This window comes from Peromyscus californicus, unplaced genomic scaffold, assembly GCF_007827085.1.
Source record: "Peromyscus californicus insignis strain IS unplaced genomic scaffold, ASM782708v3 Scaffold_4__1_contigs__length_199733344, whole genome shotgun sequence".
In the NCBI taxonomy this organism is placed as follows: Eukaryota; Metazoa; Chordata; class Mammalia; order Rodentia; family Cricetidae; genus Peromyscus; species Peromyscus californicus.
In genome coordinates, this window is record NW_026294562.1 from 168,207,601 (window position 1) to 168,227,421 (window position 19,821).

Here is a 19,821-nt window from a genome sequence, read left to right on the forward strand (position 1 = left end):
TTGTTCTCAATTCACCCATCTCAATTAATTCCTGCTAATATTTTTGTTGTATGTTAGTAGTTTTACTAATCATGCAAGCAAAATTTGAGACCTCTCTTTGTATTCTGGTAACCATTCCAAGGCAACTGCTGCAGGATCCAATAGATGCAAAGAAACATCACAATTTTCAGGGAGAGCTCTCTTCTATTAATTGATTGCAAAGATTTACTGAGCAAAATGGGTGTAATATGGCCTATCACACATAAACCTTATAACCCACAGGAAAGGGTAGTGTAAGCAGCATTTTCACAACAAAAGGTCTACCCCAAAGGCAGTTGTTTACCAGAGGGAATGGTGTGATTAGAGGTTAAATTGCAATAAGGAGTGATACAAGTACATTTAAAGTATAAACAATGTGATAGAAAAACACCATTGACGGGAATATCCAAAGAAGCCTACAAATACAGGTGTGGGTAGATTCTGTTTTGTCCCCTGTATTTGTAGAGGGGGGGGGAGCATATGGGTAACTCTTATGCCATGTAAATTTCTTTTGAAGAGCCCAGAAATAGAAGGGTCTCCTTAAATACAAAAAGATTGTTCTTGTTGACTGTCATCGCCAAATAAAGCCAGAGATTATTTTATAAATGACTGGCAACAGATATCACTGTTCTGGATACAATAATATCGACTTTAGTAAGCAGTACATTCGATATTCCCTTTTTCATCTTTATACAGCTGTAGTTTCCACTATCAGAGCCTTCTAAAGATGTTTAATTGTGCTAAAATCTATATTATTGCATTTGGAACCATCAGATTAATCTAACCAAAATATTCCCCACTTGTGTTACTAAATATTTGTATACCAACCTTCATCCAGACAAGTGGTCCTAAAGGATAAAAATAATGCTTATCACGGCAAAACTACTTCACACTGTCCCTATTTCAAAGGTACCTTTTATCCCTGCCCCCTCAACCAAACACATTTGGATTCTGCATTGACAAGCTGAGAGTTAACATGTAATACAGTCAGTAAATATCATTAATAGCATCATTTTGGGAGTCAGTAGTATAGTGTTCTTGTTGTTCCCCAAAGTCTCAGTTTGATGAGTTAAAGTCCTGATATTTCCCCAAGTTATGGTCTTCCTCTTCCTCTTGGGATACCTCCTCTTGATGGGTTTGTCATTGGCCTTCCTATGTTTCATTGATCAAGTGGTCTCCAGGATGTGGTCCTGGTGAGATGCATCAGATCAAGAGTCATCTGGGACTTTATTTTCTTTAAAGACATAAGCATAACCTCACCTCGCTGTTAGAGGAACATCAGGCCCTTTCCATCAATTAGTTTCTAGACATTTTCATTTAATATATATACTTTAGGCTGTGTCTCTTTTAGGGCAACATGCTTTGGGAGACAGAAAAGGCATTATCCTTTAAAGTGAAAAATTTTTAAATTTTTTAAGGTAGTATATATAAATACAATTTTTAAAAATTTAAAATTAGTGTAGCTAAATGTAGCATAGTTTATGGAGAATTAAGTGAACATCACTACCCCCTTTTTAATGATTAGAATTTGCCAATTAAGTTTTTTATGGTGTTTCATAATAGCTTTACCCTGTGGAATGTAAGACATTTTAGTAGCATGATTAATATTAAAACTCTTTAAATCATATGTTAACATAAGCAGGACCATTATTAATATTTAGTTGTAGTGAGAGTCCTAGAAAGAACATGCATGAAGAGCTATTTGGCAAAGTCAAGTTTCAGATACGATACAATGGTATTTTCTCAGAGCTTCCAGTGCCTCATGGCATGTGTGGGACTGTGTTCTATAGCTGACTAGGTCGGAAGAGGCACTATGCATGCCTGTGGTGAATTTCAGCACAGAATGCTATATACCTGACAGCAGAGATGTCCCATACACAGACAGCCATAGTTTCAGATGACAAGCTGGTGTCCATTCATTACTAATTATGCACTAAAAGCTTGGAACATCATATAAAACAATGCTTATATACTGTGTAAAATAATGTATGTCTTGAATAGATGATATATTTTTGTGAGCCTCTTAACTTTCTTGCCAGTCTGATTCTTTATAAGAACAAGGGCAGGAATAAAACTAAAATACAAATAAAACATGTTGGGCCCCACAAGGCCTGGGCGTGAGGCCCAGTGTAACTTCTCAAGCCTAGCTCGAGTTTGGTGACCTGTCCTGGGACATGACTTCCGCATGAGTGACTCAGCACTACCTGACCTAGAATCGGCCTCTGCCTAGTAACTTCTCAGATGGCATCATCTCATTGGCCTGCTATCCTCACCCCATCCCCCCATCACCCCAACCTATATAAGCTCACTCCTGATACAATAAAGCTAGTTCTTGCTTGGACAAGACTCCTGGCCCAGTGTGTTTCTCTCCAGTGAACCGGAAGGGAGGGGGGTTGCTCGACACTCATCATACCGCTCAGCCCCAGGGAGAGACCAGCTGGCCCACACCTGCCTCCACCCTACCTGTCGATCAGACTGACAAAAACACAGAGAAATAAGGGAACTAACATATGTTATGACTCAAGTGGACTTAATAGACATCTACAGAACATTCCACCCAAACACAAAAGAATATACCTTCTTCTCAGCACCTATGGAACCTTCTCTAAAATTGACCACATACTTGGTCACAAAGCAAATCTCAACAGATACCAAAAAAAAAAAAAAAAAAAAAAAAACCCCTGTATTTTATCAGATCACCATGGCTTAAAGTTAGAATTCAACAACATAAATTACAGAAAGCCTGCAAACTCATGGAAACTGAATAATGCTCAACTGAATCACCACTGGGTCAAGGAAGAAATAAAAAAAGAAATTAAGGACTTCCTAGAATTCAACTAAAATGAATGTACAACATACCCAAACTCATAGGACACTGTGAAAGCAGTGCTAAGAGGAAATTTCACAGCACTAAGTGCCTACATAATATGGGGAAATCTCACACTAATGATTTAACAGAATACCTGAAAGCTCTAGAACAAGAAGAAGCAAACTCACCCAGGAGGAATAGACACCAGGAAATATTCAAACTGAGGGCTGAAATCAATAAAATGTAAACAAAGAGAACAATACAAAGAATCAATGAAACAAAGAGTTGGTTCTTTGAGAAAATCAACAAGATAGACACGCCCTTATCCAAACTAACCAAAATGACAGAGAGAGAATTTCCAAATTAACAGAATCAGAAACAGAAAGGGAGATATGACACAGACACTGAGGAAATCCATAGACTCATCAAGTCATACTTCAAAAACCTGTACTCCACAAAATTGGAAAATCTAAAAGAAATGGACAATTTTCTCAATAGGTACCAAATAACAAAATTAAATCAAGACCAGATAAGCAATTTAAATAGACCTATAACCCCGAAGGAAATAGAAGCAGTCATTAAAAATCTCTCAACCATAAAAAGCCCAGGACTAGATGGTTTCAGCACAAAATTCTACCAGAATTCCAAAAAAGAGCTAACACCAATACTCCTCAAATTACTCCACACAATAGAAATAGAAGGAACATTGCCAAACACTTTTTATGAGACTACAGTTACCCTGATACCCAAACCACACAAAGATGCAACACAGAAAGAGAATTACAGACCAATTTCCCTAATGAATAATGATGTAAAACTACTCAATAAAATACTGGCAAACCAAATCCAAGAACACATCAAAAAAATTATCCACCATGACCAAATAGGCATTATCCCAGAGATGCAGGGATGGTGCAACATATGAAAATCTGTCAATGTAATACACCATATAAACAAACATAAAGAAAAAAAACACATAATCATCTCATTGGATGCTGAAAATTCCTTCAACAAAATCCAACACTGCTTCGTGATAAAGGTTGTGTAAAGATTAGGAATACAAGGAACATACCTAAACATAATAAAGGCAATTTACACCAAGCTAACAGCCAATATTAAATTAAAAATGGAGAGAAACTCAAAGTGCTCCCACTAAAATCAGGAACAAGACAAGGCTGTCCACTCTCTCCATATCTATTCAATATAGTACTTGAAGTTCTAGCCAGAGCAATAAGACAACAAAAGAAGATCAAGGGGATACAAATTGGAAAGGAAGAAGTCAAACTTTCACTATTTGCAGATGACATGATAGTCTACATAAATGACCCCAAAAATTCTACCAGGAAATCCTACAGCTGATAAACACCTTCAGTTATGTGGCAGGATACAACATTAATTCAAAAAAGTCAGTGGCTCTCCTATATACAAACGATAAATAGGCTGAGAAAGAAATCAGAGAAACATCACTCTTTACAATAGCCACAAATGATATAAAATACCTTGGGGTAGCTCTAACCAAACAAATGAAAGACCTGTATAACAAAAACTTTAAGTCTTTGAAGAAAGGAATTGAAGAAACTATCAGAAAATGGAAATATCTCCCATGCTCATGGATAAATATTACCAACATAGTAAAAAATGGCAATCTTACCAAAAGCAACCTACAGATTCAATGCAATCCCCATCAAAATCCCAACATAATTCTTCACAGACCTCAAAAGAACAATACTTAACTTCATGTGGAAAAAAAAAATCCAGAATATCTAAAACAATTCTGTACAATAAAGCAACTTCTGGAGGCATCACCATCCCTGACCTCAAACTGTACTATAGAGCTAGAGTAATAAAAACAACTTGGTTCTGGCATAAAAACCGACATGTGGACCAATGGAATCAAACTGAAGATCCTGACATTAACCCACACACCTATAAACACCTAATTTTGACAAAGAAGCCAAAACTGTACAATGGAAAAAAGAAAGCATCTTCAACAAATGGTGCTGGCATAACTGGATGTCTACATGTAGAAGAATGCAAATAGATCCATATTTATCACCATGCACAAAACTCAAGTCCAAGTGGATCAAAGACCTCAGCATAAATCCGGCTACACTGAACCTGACAGAGGAGAAAGTAGGAAGTCACCTAGAATTCATTGGCATAGGAGACCACTTCCTAAATATAACACCAGCAGCACAGACACTGAAAGAAATAATTAATAAATGGGACCTCCTGAAACTGAGAAGCTTCTGTAAGGCAAAGGACACAGTAAATAAGACAAAATGGCAGTCTACAGCATGGGAAAAGATCTTCACCATCTCCGCATCTGACAAAGGGCTGATCTCCAAAATATATAAAGAATTCAAGAAACTAGACATCAAAATATCAAATAATCCAATTAAAAATGGGCTACAGAGCTAGACAGAGAATTCTCAACAGAAGAATCTGAAATGGCTGAAAGACATTTAAAGAATTGTTCAACATCCTTAGTCATTAGGGAAATGTAAATCAAAGAGACTCTGAGACACCATCTTACACCTGTCAGAATGGCTAAGACCAAAAACACTGGTGACAGCTACTAATGTCCTGTAGTGGGAGCAATCACCTCCTGAGACATTAAGACCCAGCAGAGCGACCTCAGCGGCTCTTCAGTGGCAGCAGCTGTCATTGTCCTCTAATTTTCTGCTGAAATCGGTCAGTCTCAAAGTGTTTGCTCTTTCTTGGTGTGCTAGTGTTACGTAATATGTAAGAACAATTAACAAAACATTAAAATCACAAAATAAGCATCTTTTTAGTTCAAGGAATCTGAGCCCATAGGGAGTCGGGAGTGTGATTGGAGAAGAGGGTAAAGAGATCAGAGTAACCGTTTAAGTCTCCCTAAGAAATGATCCTGCTCAGGTTTAGTTTTCGTCTCTTGCAAATATCTTTCAAGCTGTTTTGTTCTTTTCCCCTGTCACAGAGCCAGAGGGCGGGTCTGACTCGGGAAGGCAGTTAAGAGAAAACGTGCTTGAATATGAGAAGGTGGGCAAAGTCCACATTCCAGTCAGCAGAGCTGCCCTGGGTGGTGGGTCAGCAGGGCAGTGGCTGCTCCACTTAGATGGTGCCAGCGCGGGGCGGGTGCCTCATCAACCAGATAAGCCTCATGATTTTAACTGTATAAACCCATGTGCAGGAATGAAGCTAAGGGAGGAGTGAAAACAGAAACTGCTTGAAGGTGGGAAACAATTTAAATCTTTGTCATTGTGAAGTTGTCAGAGTCTTGAGCCTACACATCACCTTCCTATCCCCACCCTCACCCCACAGACACCTTCGTCCCTCCTGCAGTCTCAGGGCCATCTGTTCTGCTCTGCGGGGATCCCCTGCAAGGCAGGGGCTGGTCTCAGGCTGATCAGAGGAGCAGGGCTCTTTACATCCTGCCAGGGCTCCGGAATCTGCACAGCCATTTCCGGAATCTGCACAGCCATTTTCGACAATGCCTGTCCTTTTCTCCACTGTCAGATCCCCTGCTGTAGTGGGCATAATTCACAAGTAAACAAACAGGCTTTTTCTGTCCAGAACACTATCAGGACGTTCAAGCTCCTCAGGCTTCTGCAAATGAAGAGGAGTTTCACCCGGGGTCTTCTCTGGTTGACACCCCACAATTATCATAATCCTATGTGTGAGGAAAGGGGGGCTTGGTTCAGATAAAGGAATAGGGACCATTCCAGGTGGTTTTTAAAACTGTATCATCAAAAAAAGTAACTTCTTCCTCATCCTCTCAGGCATTGCATTGGAGTGAAAAAGCCAACACACATTTTAAAAACCTAAAGGACAAAAGGAAGGTCATTATTGTTTGCATTAGTTCCAGCATTGCCTAAGTAGTATCTTGCTGCAAAAAAAAGTTAACAGCCCAGAGACCCATCTTGCTCAATTAATGATCATTACACTATTGTACATTCCTGCGGAAAAGCTTTATGTACACTTTGACTATTTGCTGCTCTCATTAGTTTAATAAAGGCTAAATGGTCAATAGCTAGGCAGGTAGAGGTTAGTTAGGCAGGACTTGTGGACAAGAAGAAAGGGGCAGAGATGAAGAAGGGAGGAGTCACTAGACAGATGCAGAGGAAGCAGGAGATGAACATGCCAGTGCTGAAAAAAGGTATCGCCACATGGTAAAGGATAGATAAGAAATATGAGTTAATTTAAGTTGAAAGACCTAGTTAGTAACAAGAGTGAGCTATGGGCCAAGCACTTACAATAAGTCTCTATGTGCTAATTTGGGAGTGGGCTGGCGGGACAGAAAAGTACATCGACTGTAATGATATGGTGCACGGGAGGCCCTGGCTGGCCAAGCCACGGTGTCCCAGGCGTGAGGAAAGCATGCCATGCAGACGCTGTGGCAAGCTGTGGCTCATGGAAAGTCACCCAAACCCCAGGCACTGCATCCACGTGGAAAGAGGGTTTATTATAATAGGGAGGTGAAGAGAAAGACAGGGAAAGAGGGGGACAGAAAGAAAGAAGGGAGGGAAAGCGGAGGTGTGCGCGCCTCATCGCGGGGGAGAAAGGAACGAAGAGGACAGCAAAGGGGGAGGAATTTCCTTCTTAAAGGGAACGCAGGATGGCATCAGGAGGACACCCAGCGGGTCCCCAAGGGGAGGGTCAGACTACTAATACCTACAGTAGATGAACTTCATTTTTTACCTCCATATTCCATCCAGGAACCAAGAAATCAGCTTTCTGATTGAGGTGATGCCTCCCTCTCCCAGAATTTAAAAAGAGAGGGAGCAAAAGGTGGAAACACAGTTGTAGGAGTCGGGTCCAAGAAACTCGTCATCAGGAGAAAATTAGCAAAGTGTGGCAGGGCAAGATGGTGCAGAGGTCCCCCTCCCCCATCTTGTATTCTTGCTGACGTCATTTCAAGTTTAACAGGAATGTGATTTCCCTGGTGTAAATCCCTATGAAAAATCACCCAGTTCTACTCCAGGCACCAAACATCAAGATGCCCCGGCTAACTTAGTGTCTATTAAACTGCCTGCATAATCAGAACTTGCCAGACCAGCTGCCAAGTGAGAAGACAGCAGGGTGTGTGTGGTGTTTGCCTTTAAAAAACCTCTTACCCTAAACACTCAGTGCTACTCTTGGGTCCCAAATACCTGAATGTAGTCCCAGACAGCTGGAATAAAGACTTTCAATTGACTGTCAACTGCGTCTGAGTGGTCATCTCTGGTGGGGTCCCCATAACAGAAGACGGTGTTGTGCTCAACACAAACCATGGCAAATAAATCCACATTTGAGACAAGAGACAAGAAGAACAGAAACAAAGTACCAAGTGGAACACATTGTTTATCATTCAGATGGTGTCTCCCTGACATTTCAAGCCACAAAGCTCAGTCTGTCTAGTCTATGTATACCTCTATTCACAAAAGAATGCTTCACACACGCTAGAATGGATGCAATACTCAGTAAATTGAAGATACGTTTTATAGTTGTCATTTTAAAAGGACAAGCAGATAAAACATACACAAGAAACAGGAGGGAACAAAAGCAGTGTCCAAAGAGCCCTCACTTTGTGTCTTCTAAATAGAAATAGCCTAAAGTTCTAATCGTGGACAAATATGTTCAAAAGTTGGTGTTCGGTCCCAGGCGCTTCGGGAGCCGCCGGTTACCGTTCCGACATGGCCAAGTCCAAGAACCACACCACAGACAACCAATCTCGAAAATGGCACAGAAATGGTATCAAGAAACCCCGGTCACAAAGATACGAATCTCTTACGGGGGTGGACCCCAAGTTCCTGAGGAACATGCGCTTTGCCAAGAAGCACAACAGGAAAGGCCTGAAGAAGATGCAGGCCAACAACGCAAAGGCAGTGAGTGCGCTTGCAGAGGCCATCAAGGCCCTTGTGAAGCCCAAGGCGGTTAAGCCCAAGATGCCAAAGGGCCCCAGCCGCAAGCTCAGCCATCTCGCTTTCATCGCTCACCCCAAGCTCGGGAAGCGGATTAGAAGCTACATGGCCAAGGGTCGTAGGCTCTGCCAGCCAAAGCCCAAGGCTCAAACCAAGGCAGAGGCCTCAGCTCCTGCTCAGGCTCCCAAAGGTGCCCAGGCCCCTGTGAAGGCCCCACAGAAAGGTTTCTGTCTGCCAGACAGATGGACTGGTGTGACACACCTACACACTATTTGCAGATGATCAGGACCCCATGCTGTTTTTACAAATAAACTTGAGGCAGGATCTGTTAAAAAAAAAAAAAAAAAGTTGGTGTTTATGAGAACAGCCCACCAACTATCACTTATATGCTTGGTGTATGAAATTGTAGAGGGCAGGAGGGCCTTGTACTCACAGAGAAGCACTATGAGAGCCAGTAATGTTAGCCATGCAGGGGTGTCTCCTCCATGGAGGTGATAAAACCAAATAGCTGCATTTCAAACAGAAACCTGAGAATAGATTTTATTAAAGACCTAGTGAACTTTTTGGTATCTGTGGGGGCAGACCTCACCCTAATTCCCCAGAATGATTATCCCAGACTCTTCCCTCCCTAGGCCATTACCCATCCTTAGGGGACATGTCACAAGTACTTTATGGCCTGCTGACTTTTATGTTATCAATCAGAGGCCACATTGGATTGTAGGCCTTTTAGCTATAGAACACACCCTCATGGTAACATGTACTTTCTAAAGGAAGTTCTGTGTAGTCACACCTTATGCTTTATTGCACAGCCGGAATTGGAATTATTATTGCCTGGAGACCTTTTCCCAAATTCCATCATATTTAAGCATGCCGACAATAAACTGCTATCGGGCGCTATGGGGGTCCAGCCCCTCCATAGTCCCCTCCCAAGGTCTGAAAAGAATCTACAACCACCTGGTAATTAAATCTTTGATGAAAAGAAATGAATCTATGTGCACGAAACTCCTTAGTCCACACATTTTATTCTTCTGAGTCAGTTCTCTCTCTACACAGCTTCTATTCTGTTCTCATGCCTAGCTCCTTTCTTGCCTGATTTCTCCCTACATTAATCTGCTGTCCCCTCTAAGTGTTATCTTAATTCTCTCACCTTAGTTCTGCCCCATCTAGGTTCTCATCCACCTAGTTCTTTCCCATCTTAGCTCCTCTTCCATCTTCTTCCTTATCTTGTTCTTCCCCATCTGGCTCTTCCTCATCTTCCATCTCGTTCCTCTAGTCCTCTCTTCTCCTTCAATCTAGTTCTTGCCCATCTCAGTTTGTTCCTGTCAAGTTCTTACCCATCTAGTTCTTCCATTCTCTTTTCTCTTCTCCGTCTCCTTATTCTCTCCTTTCTCTCTAAGTCTCTCTGGAATCCAGTTATAAACCCAAGCAATAGCAATCCTCTGGCCTAGCAAGGTCACCAGGCTTGAATTCTATGGGGTCAAAAAGGTAGGTAAGAATTTTCCTCAGGTAGTGACTGTCAGGCCTTCTTTTACAACCCAAAATGGGAGTGATAAAAGAGGAGGTCAACTGAGTGCTAATGACTGTTAGTATATCAAAAAGGGGATCTATGTGCTCAGTCTACATTTCCAGAAGTGGTTAGGTAAGAAGTTAGGGGTCTATTAGTAAGGTTGTATAAGAAAGGAGGGTCTCACCCTAAATTGCACAAGAAATAAAGCCATCTGCCTGACCTAGGAGACAGGTGTTGTTTTGTTTGGCCTTGGATGCTTGATAGGTATTTTAGATAAATACACTGTTAGGAGTTCTTGGAAGCACACAAGAAAATCAGTTTAGGAACCAGCATATATATATATATATCACCAAGACTTCTTAAGCCATGTCTTGACCTTTGGAGAAGTCCTTGACTTTTCCAAGTAGCAGCTTTTGCGATAGTAGCTGAATTCCATTACGTTTTCCTGCAGCTTGCAGCAAACTGCCTGATATTTCATGCCAGACTCCATGAAATCTAATCCAAGTTGACAAAGTCAAGCTGCACTGGATTTTCATTCTTATCTCTTTGCACAGTTCGCTGCCCTGTCTGAATACCTACAGGGACCTGCCTAATGAAATTATATCCCAGGACATGTTTTCTGAGCACTCTAAAAACAGGCATCCTTCCACAGACAATGCTCTCATTTCCCAGAATGCAGGGTACAGTGTTCCAATTCCTCAACCTGAAGGGATATGTTGCAAATTCAAAGCCCTTCAGACTGAAAAAGGGAATCTTTTCTTGGAAGAAGGATTTACACTTCTTGCAGAGGACTTGGAAGTGACATTTGCCTGTACTTTAACTGTCCTCCAAACCTGGTCTGTCAGTGGAAGTTCGACAAGTGCTCATCAAAAGGAAACAGCGTATTATGTTTGTGGTCTCCCAATGTAATTTTTTCCTGTCATTCCTGGGCAAACTGATTCTCTTGGTTATTTTATTTTATTACTAAATTTTGTGCAGGCCTATGTGCTCATGAATGCAAGTACCCAACAAAGTTCTTTTGACTATTTAAAGCGTTTTAATTCCATTTCCTTATGTACTTCTTTATGTATGCATGTGAACAGAGTGCAATTTGCAAGAGTTGGTTTTCTCCTTTCACCATGTGGGTCCTGATGATCAAACTCAGGTCCTAACCATCACAACTGCTTATTCAAAGAATGTCTTTAAAGCGTGGGTACTTTATTTACCTTCTGGACATTTACCTTCTGGAAATTAAATGGCTTAGTCGAAGCTGAATGTTACAAAGTTTTTATGATTTTTGATGTGTTATCAAGTCAGTCATGGCATCAAAAACAAAACTTGTTCTAGAACATGATTAAAGCTCTAGCTTACACCTTTGGCATTTTTAGAGGTTATAACTGCTCATTTAAATGAGTCAAACTTGCATCTTCAAGGTAAAAACCATCTTATCAACCCAATGTTTGAAATCATACCAGCATTCTAAAAACTTAAATTATTAATGTTAAAAGTAAGGCAAACAATTTTGAGCATTCTGTTAAAATTGGACTAAACATCTCTCATGCACAGTGAAAAATCTGTAGTCTAGTTCTTGATTTGATGCAAAAATTTGAAAACAGATTTAAAGATTTTAGGGGCAATAGTACTTTGATGTACTTCTGATTCCATTTCTATTGACACATGCATGTTTCCTTCTGATCTTGAAGTGGAATGCAGAAAGCTGCAATATGACATCGACTTCAAGAAAACTTTGCTCATGTCTCTTCAAGACTCATAGGTCTGATCTTTCAGACATAAATACACCTGTCTCACACCCACACCTCATTCACATCATTGCTTCAGGGCAGCACTGACCTGCCTAAGTAAATGTTGCAAGAAGGAAGCACAGGAGAGTGAAACCACAACCCAATCTATGAGGAGCTCCCCGGGAATTCCCTGAGTACCAATGCATTCATTCACTTCTCAAATGCAGAGTCAAACCTCCCGCTGGTTTGTGTTGCCCCCTTTCTTTTACTTTTCTAAACAAACTATCGAAACAACAAATCAAGTTATACTACTTAGATTTTATTAAGTCTTGGGACCTGCTTGAAGGTTGTAAACCACTCTCCCCCTGTTTTACATAGTTGGAATTATTTATGTGGGTCTTTTTGACATACATTTTCATTCTTATCAGCTTCCATTAGTGTTTTTGGATTGAATGTGTGGCCCAGGAGAGTTCTTCTTCCGAAAGCATCAGAAGGTTGGACACCCTGGCTTTGAAGCTCTGTCATGGTCCTTCAGCCTCTTCAGGTTTTACTGTAGCGCACAGGGAGACAAAGAGGAGCAAGAGACACACTGTTAGTGTCAAAACTAAATTTTCATCACACACGATGATGATGGAGATGATAAAATAACAGTACATCACGTGGTAAAGCCGTTCTTGGCACAAGTAGCCAGGCAAAACAAACAAGCAAGCCCACAGAAGTCCTGTGTTTCCTTCCATCCATACTGTGAGGCCCGGGGGTCTTTCCTGAAACGAGGGAATTCAGGGCTGGACTGACATGAGGGTGGGGAGAGCCCTTAAAGCTTCCAAGGTGTTGAGCATGAGAAGCCTAGAGACCGCCAGTATTTGGCAGGCAGACTTCATACCGGCTAGGGACTATCTCTTCTGATAGTATTCTCCTCACTTGCGTTCCAAAAGAAGCTCTCTTGAGTCAGAACACTAGAAGTTCCTAGAGAATCTTTCACATTGAAAGAGATACTGGAGCAGGCTACTGAGCTGTTTCCGTAATTCCCATCCACAGTCTGCTAACCTTCCTGCCCCACCCCTGCCTTGGTGTATAAATGACAGCTCAAGGTCCCAGAATCTTTACTACTGCTCCTGCTTCGCCACCTCCTGCTCTTCGGCAGCAGAAACAGAACCATGGTGTCTGGGATTGTAGGTAAGGAGACATTAGGCCAAGGGGACAGAGGTGTCGTGACACCCATCTTTTACCTCTGAAGATCAAATTCGTGTGTTTCTTTCTTGTTCTGTGGCCAGCCCCACCCCTGGTACAGCCCCCATCCCCACCCCCACACTCCATCCCCCACTCCCGCCACGCATCCTTCCTAGCCTCTGACTGTGTTGCAATCCTCAAGGCTGTAACTTTCAATCACCCTCTTCCTGGAGCCCTCCCTGCATTTCCTCACATGTCATTCCCATCCCAGGACTCAAATCAGTGTCAAATCCACCCTGAGCTATTAGACGCAAATGACTCTCTGGCACCATCTTCTGGTCTCCAGGCTGCACCTTGCACATCATCCTTCCTTCCCTTCTCTTCCTCAGCGGCAGTCCTGGTTTCTTCACTCCTGCACTCAGCAGGAGCCACAGGTGAGAATGGACCACACAGTGAGGAGGGAGGGGATGGACTGTGGATGGGGTCCTAGGCTGTCCTCTGTAGGTCATCCAGCTGTGACTCATCCCAGATACTGGTCCGTTGCTGTGCCAGCCAGCACCCAGATGTGGGGACCAGATTTACAACCCCTTCAAGCAGTGCTGTGACAATGACACCATCCTGCCCCTGAATGGCACCGGCCTCTGTGGCCCCGGATGTATCTACTGGCCCTGTTTTCAGCATTGCTGCCTGGAGTCCTCAGCTTCCAAGAACCAAGGGATTGTCAGGTTCAAGGTCCCAGGCATGAAGCCCGACTGCAGATCCTCCCCCATCTCCACAATCTGTGCCCAGGTAAGTGTTCTATTACAGTCCAGGCAGGGGTAGGATAAAGCAGGGACGGACCATGGCTGTCTGAGCCTCATCCCATGAGTGCACTCTCTGCTGAGGCCCCACCTTCCTATATCTGGGTAGCTATAAGACACTCCATGTATCTCTGTCTCCCACCTTATACCCCCTCATGTCCCTTTCTCTGCAGGAGCCTCACCCTACCAGCTCTCAGACAGATCTGACTTCCTCTAGAACATCTTGGAGAACAGAGTTTCAAGTCATTTCAGAATCTGATATTTTGTAACCAGCCATTTGGAGAGTGATTTTTCACTATTTCTACTTTTTATTATTATTAAATTGGTTCTTTGATGGTTTCACACATGTATATAATACATTCTTGTTATGTCTTCCCCAACCCCCTCTAATCTCCCTCCTACCACAATAAACACCTCCTCCCCCCTACATGTCCCTTTCCTGGGTTCATGATTTAGGACTTTATTGTATGACCTACTCAATTTAATCTGATGCATCTGTGTGACCATTGCATTGGGAGTATTCACTGTAGCCTGAGAGGCCACCAATGGCACAGAGCTGAAATCACTGACTCTGCCTTCCCCCAAATTTATCCAAAAAAAAAAAAACAATTCAGAAATGAGAGACAGGGCCCCCTAAATTCCTCTCCATCCTTTCCTGGCATCGATGGGCCCATTCTTGTGCAGACCCAGCACAGTTATCCAGACTTGTAAGTTCCTGCTTGCAGTGACTGTCTTGCACAGAAGATGCCATTTTGCAGTGCTTCTCCCCATCTTCCAGCTCTGACAATCTTTATATCCCCTCTTTGGCAATGTTCCCTGAACCTAGGAGAAGACACAAAAGTGTCTAATCTAGTGCTGAGCACTAAACAATTGCTGTTCTCAGCACCTTGTGCTGCTCCTTCTTCTCTGCCTTCAATGTGGTTCAGCTGAAGAGAAGACTCTGTGATTAAAGCCAAGAAGAGTGTTTACTGTCTATAAGTATAAACATTCTTATTTCGAAAGTAGTTCAAGCTTTGTGAATTTGACTACACAACAGAAGTAAGCATACACACACACACACACACACACACACACACACACACACACACACACACATACACACACACACACACCACACCCCCAGGCCCTATGACCTTCCATGCCATGGGATTTGGAGTGGGTTTATGGTACCACATATAGAATCCCTTCTGTGGAGTGGACCTCCAATCCAATCAGAGAGCATGTTGGTTACCGAATACCATCTGTGCCATTATTGCTCATCTTTACTGGCAGGTTGATTCTTGCGGGATGAAAGAATATATTATAGAGATTCAGCTGTGTATTAAAGCTATACTTTGACCAGCCAAGGGTCTGTCAAAAGGCAAGCCATTTATTATGGAGTAGTTGGTGTTATCCAGTATTTAATATTTCAGCTGTCTTCTGCTATGAAATTCTTGAGTGCCCAAATGCTATAGACCATTTAGCAAACAGGTAGCTTCTCAACACTGTTCCACTAGGTACTAACTCCCCTGATGAGCCTAGGACACTTTCAGGCTCCTAGATGCATAGCTTTGTTTCTTGGGCAAATGAAGCTCAAACCATCCCCTTCCTTCATGCCTAGGGGCATGGCAGAGAGATTGATTGAGGACTATAGGGTATTTTACAGAACCAGGTGTGCTGTGGGATGGTCTGTATGTCAAATGTGTTGCTCTGATTGGTTAATAAATAAAACACTGATTGGCAAGTATCCAGGCAGGAAGTATAAGTGGGACTAACAGAGAGGAGAATTGAGAAAACAGGAAGGCAGAGAGAGAGACATTGCCAGCTGCCGCCATGACAAGGAAGATGTAATGTACCAGTAAGCCACGAGCCACGTGGAAAAGTATAGATGAACAGAAATGGGTTAATTTAAGATATAAGAACAGTTAACAAGAAGCCTGAGCCATTAGGCCAAACAGTTTAAATAATATAAGCGTCTATGTGTTTATTTTCTAAGTGGGCTATCCGACTGCCGGGGCTTGGTGGGACCCAGAGAGAAAACTCTCTAGATACACAGGTGCAATAAGGACTGGAGCAGAATTCCAGAGGGGGACAGAATTCCAGAATTGTATGGCCAGAGAGAGGAGAGGGAGAGTGAAGGGTAAGGCAGGAACAGAGGACACAGAACCGCATGGCCAGAGAAAAGAGGAAGACAGAGGTTGAGTAGAGGGTAAAGCAAATCTCTTGTAGAGTTTATCAGGGCCAGGGGTAAGGAGCCAGGAAGGATATAGATGGAGGACCATGAAACAGAGGAAGAAGACGAGATCAAAAGCATAAGAGCTTACTAAAACTATGAGGACAGGAAAACTGGGCACAGAGAGGAACTGATTATAAGGACAGAGCTGAAACTGGGTAGATAGAATTGACTTAGAAGAATAAAGTGAATGGACTAAAGAACTCAGTGTGCTTAGATTCATTTGATATCCCTCAGATTAGTATCCTTGGCCGCTTGTAGCATCTGTTCTGGACCCTGATAGAAATCTCCTAAAGGCAGGCACTTGGGAGGAATTCGTTAGTTAATATCATAGGTGGATCCATAGCTGGGTAAGACTTTTCTCCCCAACAGCCTGCATAGCATTTACTGGCACTATGAAAGCTACCAGGTAGAAGGAGGCTTCAAACACAGCTCCATCTCCATGGCTCTGTATCATGTGACTATGATGTGTGATGCCTTTGGCAATCAAGTGTTATCACCTAGTTCTTTGGGCAACCAAGAGCAAGGACAAGAGCCTGTGTTGTTTCTTGAGTCCATAGGGGCTCCCTGATCAACCAATCATGAGCAATCCTACTCCTGGCCCTGGAGTTACTGTTCTATAACCCATCACTTCCAGGAGAGCTTTTGCCAGCCATGTAGGGTACCTCCCTTCCAACTTTTAAGTTTGTTTACAAGACTGTAGGTTTATATAGAGCTTTTTCTTCTTTTCTCTTTCTCATTTTTATCACTTTTTAATGATAAAACTGTATGACAGTCACATTAATTCACTCACCTAACTCCTTCTAGATCCGTCACAACTTCCCATTTACCTACATTATGGACTAAGGGATTAATGGTTCTAACATCCAAAGGCAGTAGATGACTATAAAGGAACAGTCTTTTTTTGGACACAGAGGGGCACTTGTACATAAGGACTCAAGCCAGACAAAATCCCAACATGGAAAGAGTAGGCATGCAGTCCCAACCATAGCTCAGAAGATAATGTCAACTGATAGTTGCTGTGAGAGGGAGAGCCAATTTTATTTAAGGGTACAGCACCTAGTGGATAGACCATATCCTTTTTAATACCCTCTTACCCTCACATCTGCCCCCCATTTTCTCTATCTCCCCACCCTTTCCTTCTTAATCCTTACCACTATCTGTATCCCCTCTATGTTTTGTAGACATATATAAACAAGTAAATGTATAAATACAACCACTTCAGTTTGTTTAGTGTTGCTTGCACGTTTCTAGGGCTGACCACTTGGTGTTGAATAACCAATTAGGCATCTCATCCCTGGGGAAGTCTAATTCTCCATCTCTCAGCAGTCATCAACTGCTTGTAGCTCTTCATCTAGGGGTTGGGCCCTAGGAGATTTCTCCCACACGTGTTGAGAACAACTGTGGGTGTCCTTGTTCAGGTCTTCTTTGGAGAGCCATATTGTTGAGCTTTCATGGGTGCAGTTTCCCTGGCATGTCTAGAAGATTAAGTCTTACAGAAGACTTTCTGAATCTCTTACATCCTTTCCACTCCATCTTTTGCACCCCAGGGAGGAATGAGAGCCTCTTTGGTGCAGGTTTTTTTGATTGCCACCACTCTTCCTCTATTATCCCTGGTCTTTGTCATACTGGAAGCCTAGGATACAGCATTGTCCACCAGTCCAATCCCAAGGGCTAGAAAGAAAATCAATGGTTATTCCTTGAGTAGGAGCTCTGTTCTATGAAGCCATCAGTATTGCATTTAGATAATTGAGTTTCCTCCCCTCAGGGGCCACCAAGGTATTCAGCCAGCCTGGACAAGGATAAGAAGCAGATGTGCTCTACAGCATAGCACAGAGGATTCTTTCAAACTACGGGTTGGGAAGGAGGCTAAACTGCTGGGCAGCACCTGTTCTGTGCTGCAGGCTTATTAGATAAGGCCAGATACATGCTGAATATTTTCCATCCATGCTGCCATATTCCTTTAAATCAGAAAGGTGTAGTGTTTGGCTACACCCTAATCACAGGACCCAGCATGCCTGGGGCTGCAGAATTCCAGGATATCAGCAGCATCAACCACATGCCTGTGGCTCACAGCTGACTCTGTGCCTACAATCACCAGTCATCAGCTGCAATCACAGAATAAGTGGACAGCACATCATGACCTGGATTGTACAAACACTGTGATAGCACACTGTGAGCTGTCAGTCTCAGGGGGGCAGTTCTCTCCTCTCCCTTCACAGTTTTGTTAGAGGAAGCTCTGTTCTCTGTTCTCACAGAAGCTCAGACTGCATCAAAGAGGGAAAGTACTTTAAAGGCGACCTGTCAGGGTTCTGACCTGTCCTGGGTTGTGTGACCTATTTAAGACTTCAGTGATGGTGTGGGATCCCCCATCCCTGTCAGAATGTCACACAAACTCTGCTGATGACATTGATGACAGCACTCATCTCAAAAGCTGTCCGTTGCAGAGCTGGAGAGAAAGCCAGGCAGTTCAAAATGGCTTTAGTGCAGGATTCCATGTGTCTTCAGAAAACTTAGAAGTAAGATTATCAGGAAAAAGTATGCCGTGAAAGTTGGGGTGAATGTTACCCTGTCTGCTGGTGGGAGTGAAGTGAAGAACATTGCACAAAGCACCCAAATGCTGAGTTCTTACTACAGCTGAAGCGAAAGACAACACTGAAAACGGCCATGGTAACGGTAAGTTTGGCTCTACCGTGAGGAACCATGGACATTTTGGGCCTGGGGATGTGGCTCAGAAGGTAACATGCTTGCTGCACAAGGAGAGGACCTATTTGGAGCCCCATTCCATGTAAAAGGGTGAGGGTTTGTGTTGTGTGGAGCGTTTGAAGGAAAGTCACTCCAGAATGTAATTTTAAGCTCTCTGGCAACAGAGGGAGGAACAGTGAACTGTGAACTGAACCTTGAACTTCCATCCAGAGCATATTTACTGACTGTACACAAATGTTGTTTTTTGGTTCCTACGAGTTCCTCATACCAAGGTCCCTTTGATCTACTCTCTGTGTTCTCTGAAGGAAGTCATCACCAATGCCACTTCAGTCCTTACTGTGCACTGTTTGCAGGACCCAATAATGCAAGATGTTTCATCTGTGCCTGATTAGTCTTGTGACTTAGTCATGCAACAGATGGAAAACATCCTCAGAAAAACAACTCTATAAATCATAGAAAACAATCACTGCTCTCTACAAGAATTTCCTCAAGGTCTTACTACCTCTAACAAACAACTAATACATTTTACTGTTACTCTAGATGTAGCAAAAACAACTAGTACATGCTAATATTATCCTAGACACAGTGACTCTATTAGATTCCCACTACATAAAAGTTAGGATGGGTGTTAGAACTTGTAACATCAGTGTAAGAGTGGAGCAGAGGCAGAGAGAGCCTGGAGAGGTCACAGCCAGCCAGTGTAGACAAAATGGAGACTTTAGATTCAATGGGAAATAAATTGAAAGGCAGTGCAGAAGCACCTGAAGTTGGCCTTGCCCTCCACATGATCTCCCTATGTCCTACACACACACACACACACACACACACACACACACACACACACACACACACACACACACACGAATGCCGGGGACAATTGTAAGAGGGAGATTGCCTGCCTGAGTTAAGTTTCTGTTCTCCAGTATTGAGCCCCTTACCAGAAACTTGTCACATGCCTGGAGAAGTCCTGAGTTATTACAAAATAACATTTCTTAT

The 19,821-nt window shown here is 42.7% G+C and overlaps 2 protein-coding genes across 2 annotated transcripts; both read left to right on the forward strand.

Annotated features, from left to right (window-relative positions):
* Positions 1–7,393: 7,393 nt before the first annotated feature.
* On the forward strand, positions 7,394–9,016 carry LOC128125613 (60S ribosomal protein L29-like). Its single transcript, XM_052763191.1, has one exon. It carries the CDS (start codon positions 8,422–8,424, stop codon positions 8,989–8,991), a length of 570 nt encoding a protein of 189 aa, XP_052619151.1. The 5' UTR covers positions 7,394–8,421; the 3' UTR covers positions 8,992–9,016.
* A 4,610-nt stretch (positions 9,017–13,626) lies between these two features.
* On the forward strand, positions 13,627–19,521 carry LOC128124055 (insulin growth factor-like family member 4; the record flags this gene model as incomplete). Its single annotated transcript, XM_052760290.1, has 2 exons — positions 13,627–13,896; positions 14,081–19,521. Coding segments are annotated over 2 exons (366 nt in total), but the record flags the coding sequence as incomplete, so codon positions are not given.
* Between the last annotated feature and the right edge of the window lie 300 nt (positions 19,522–19,821).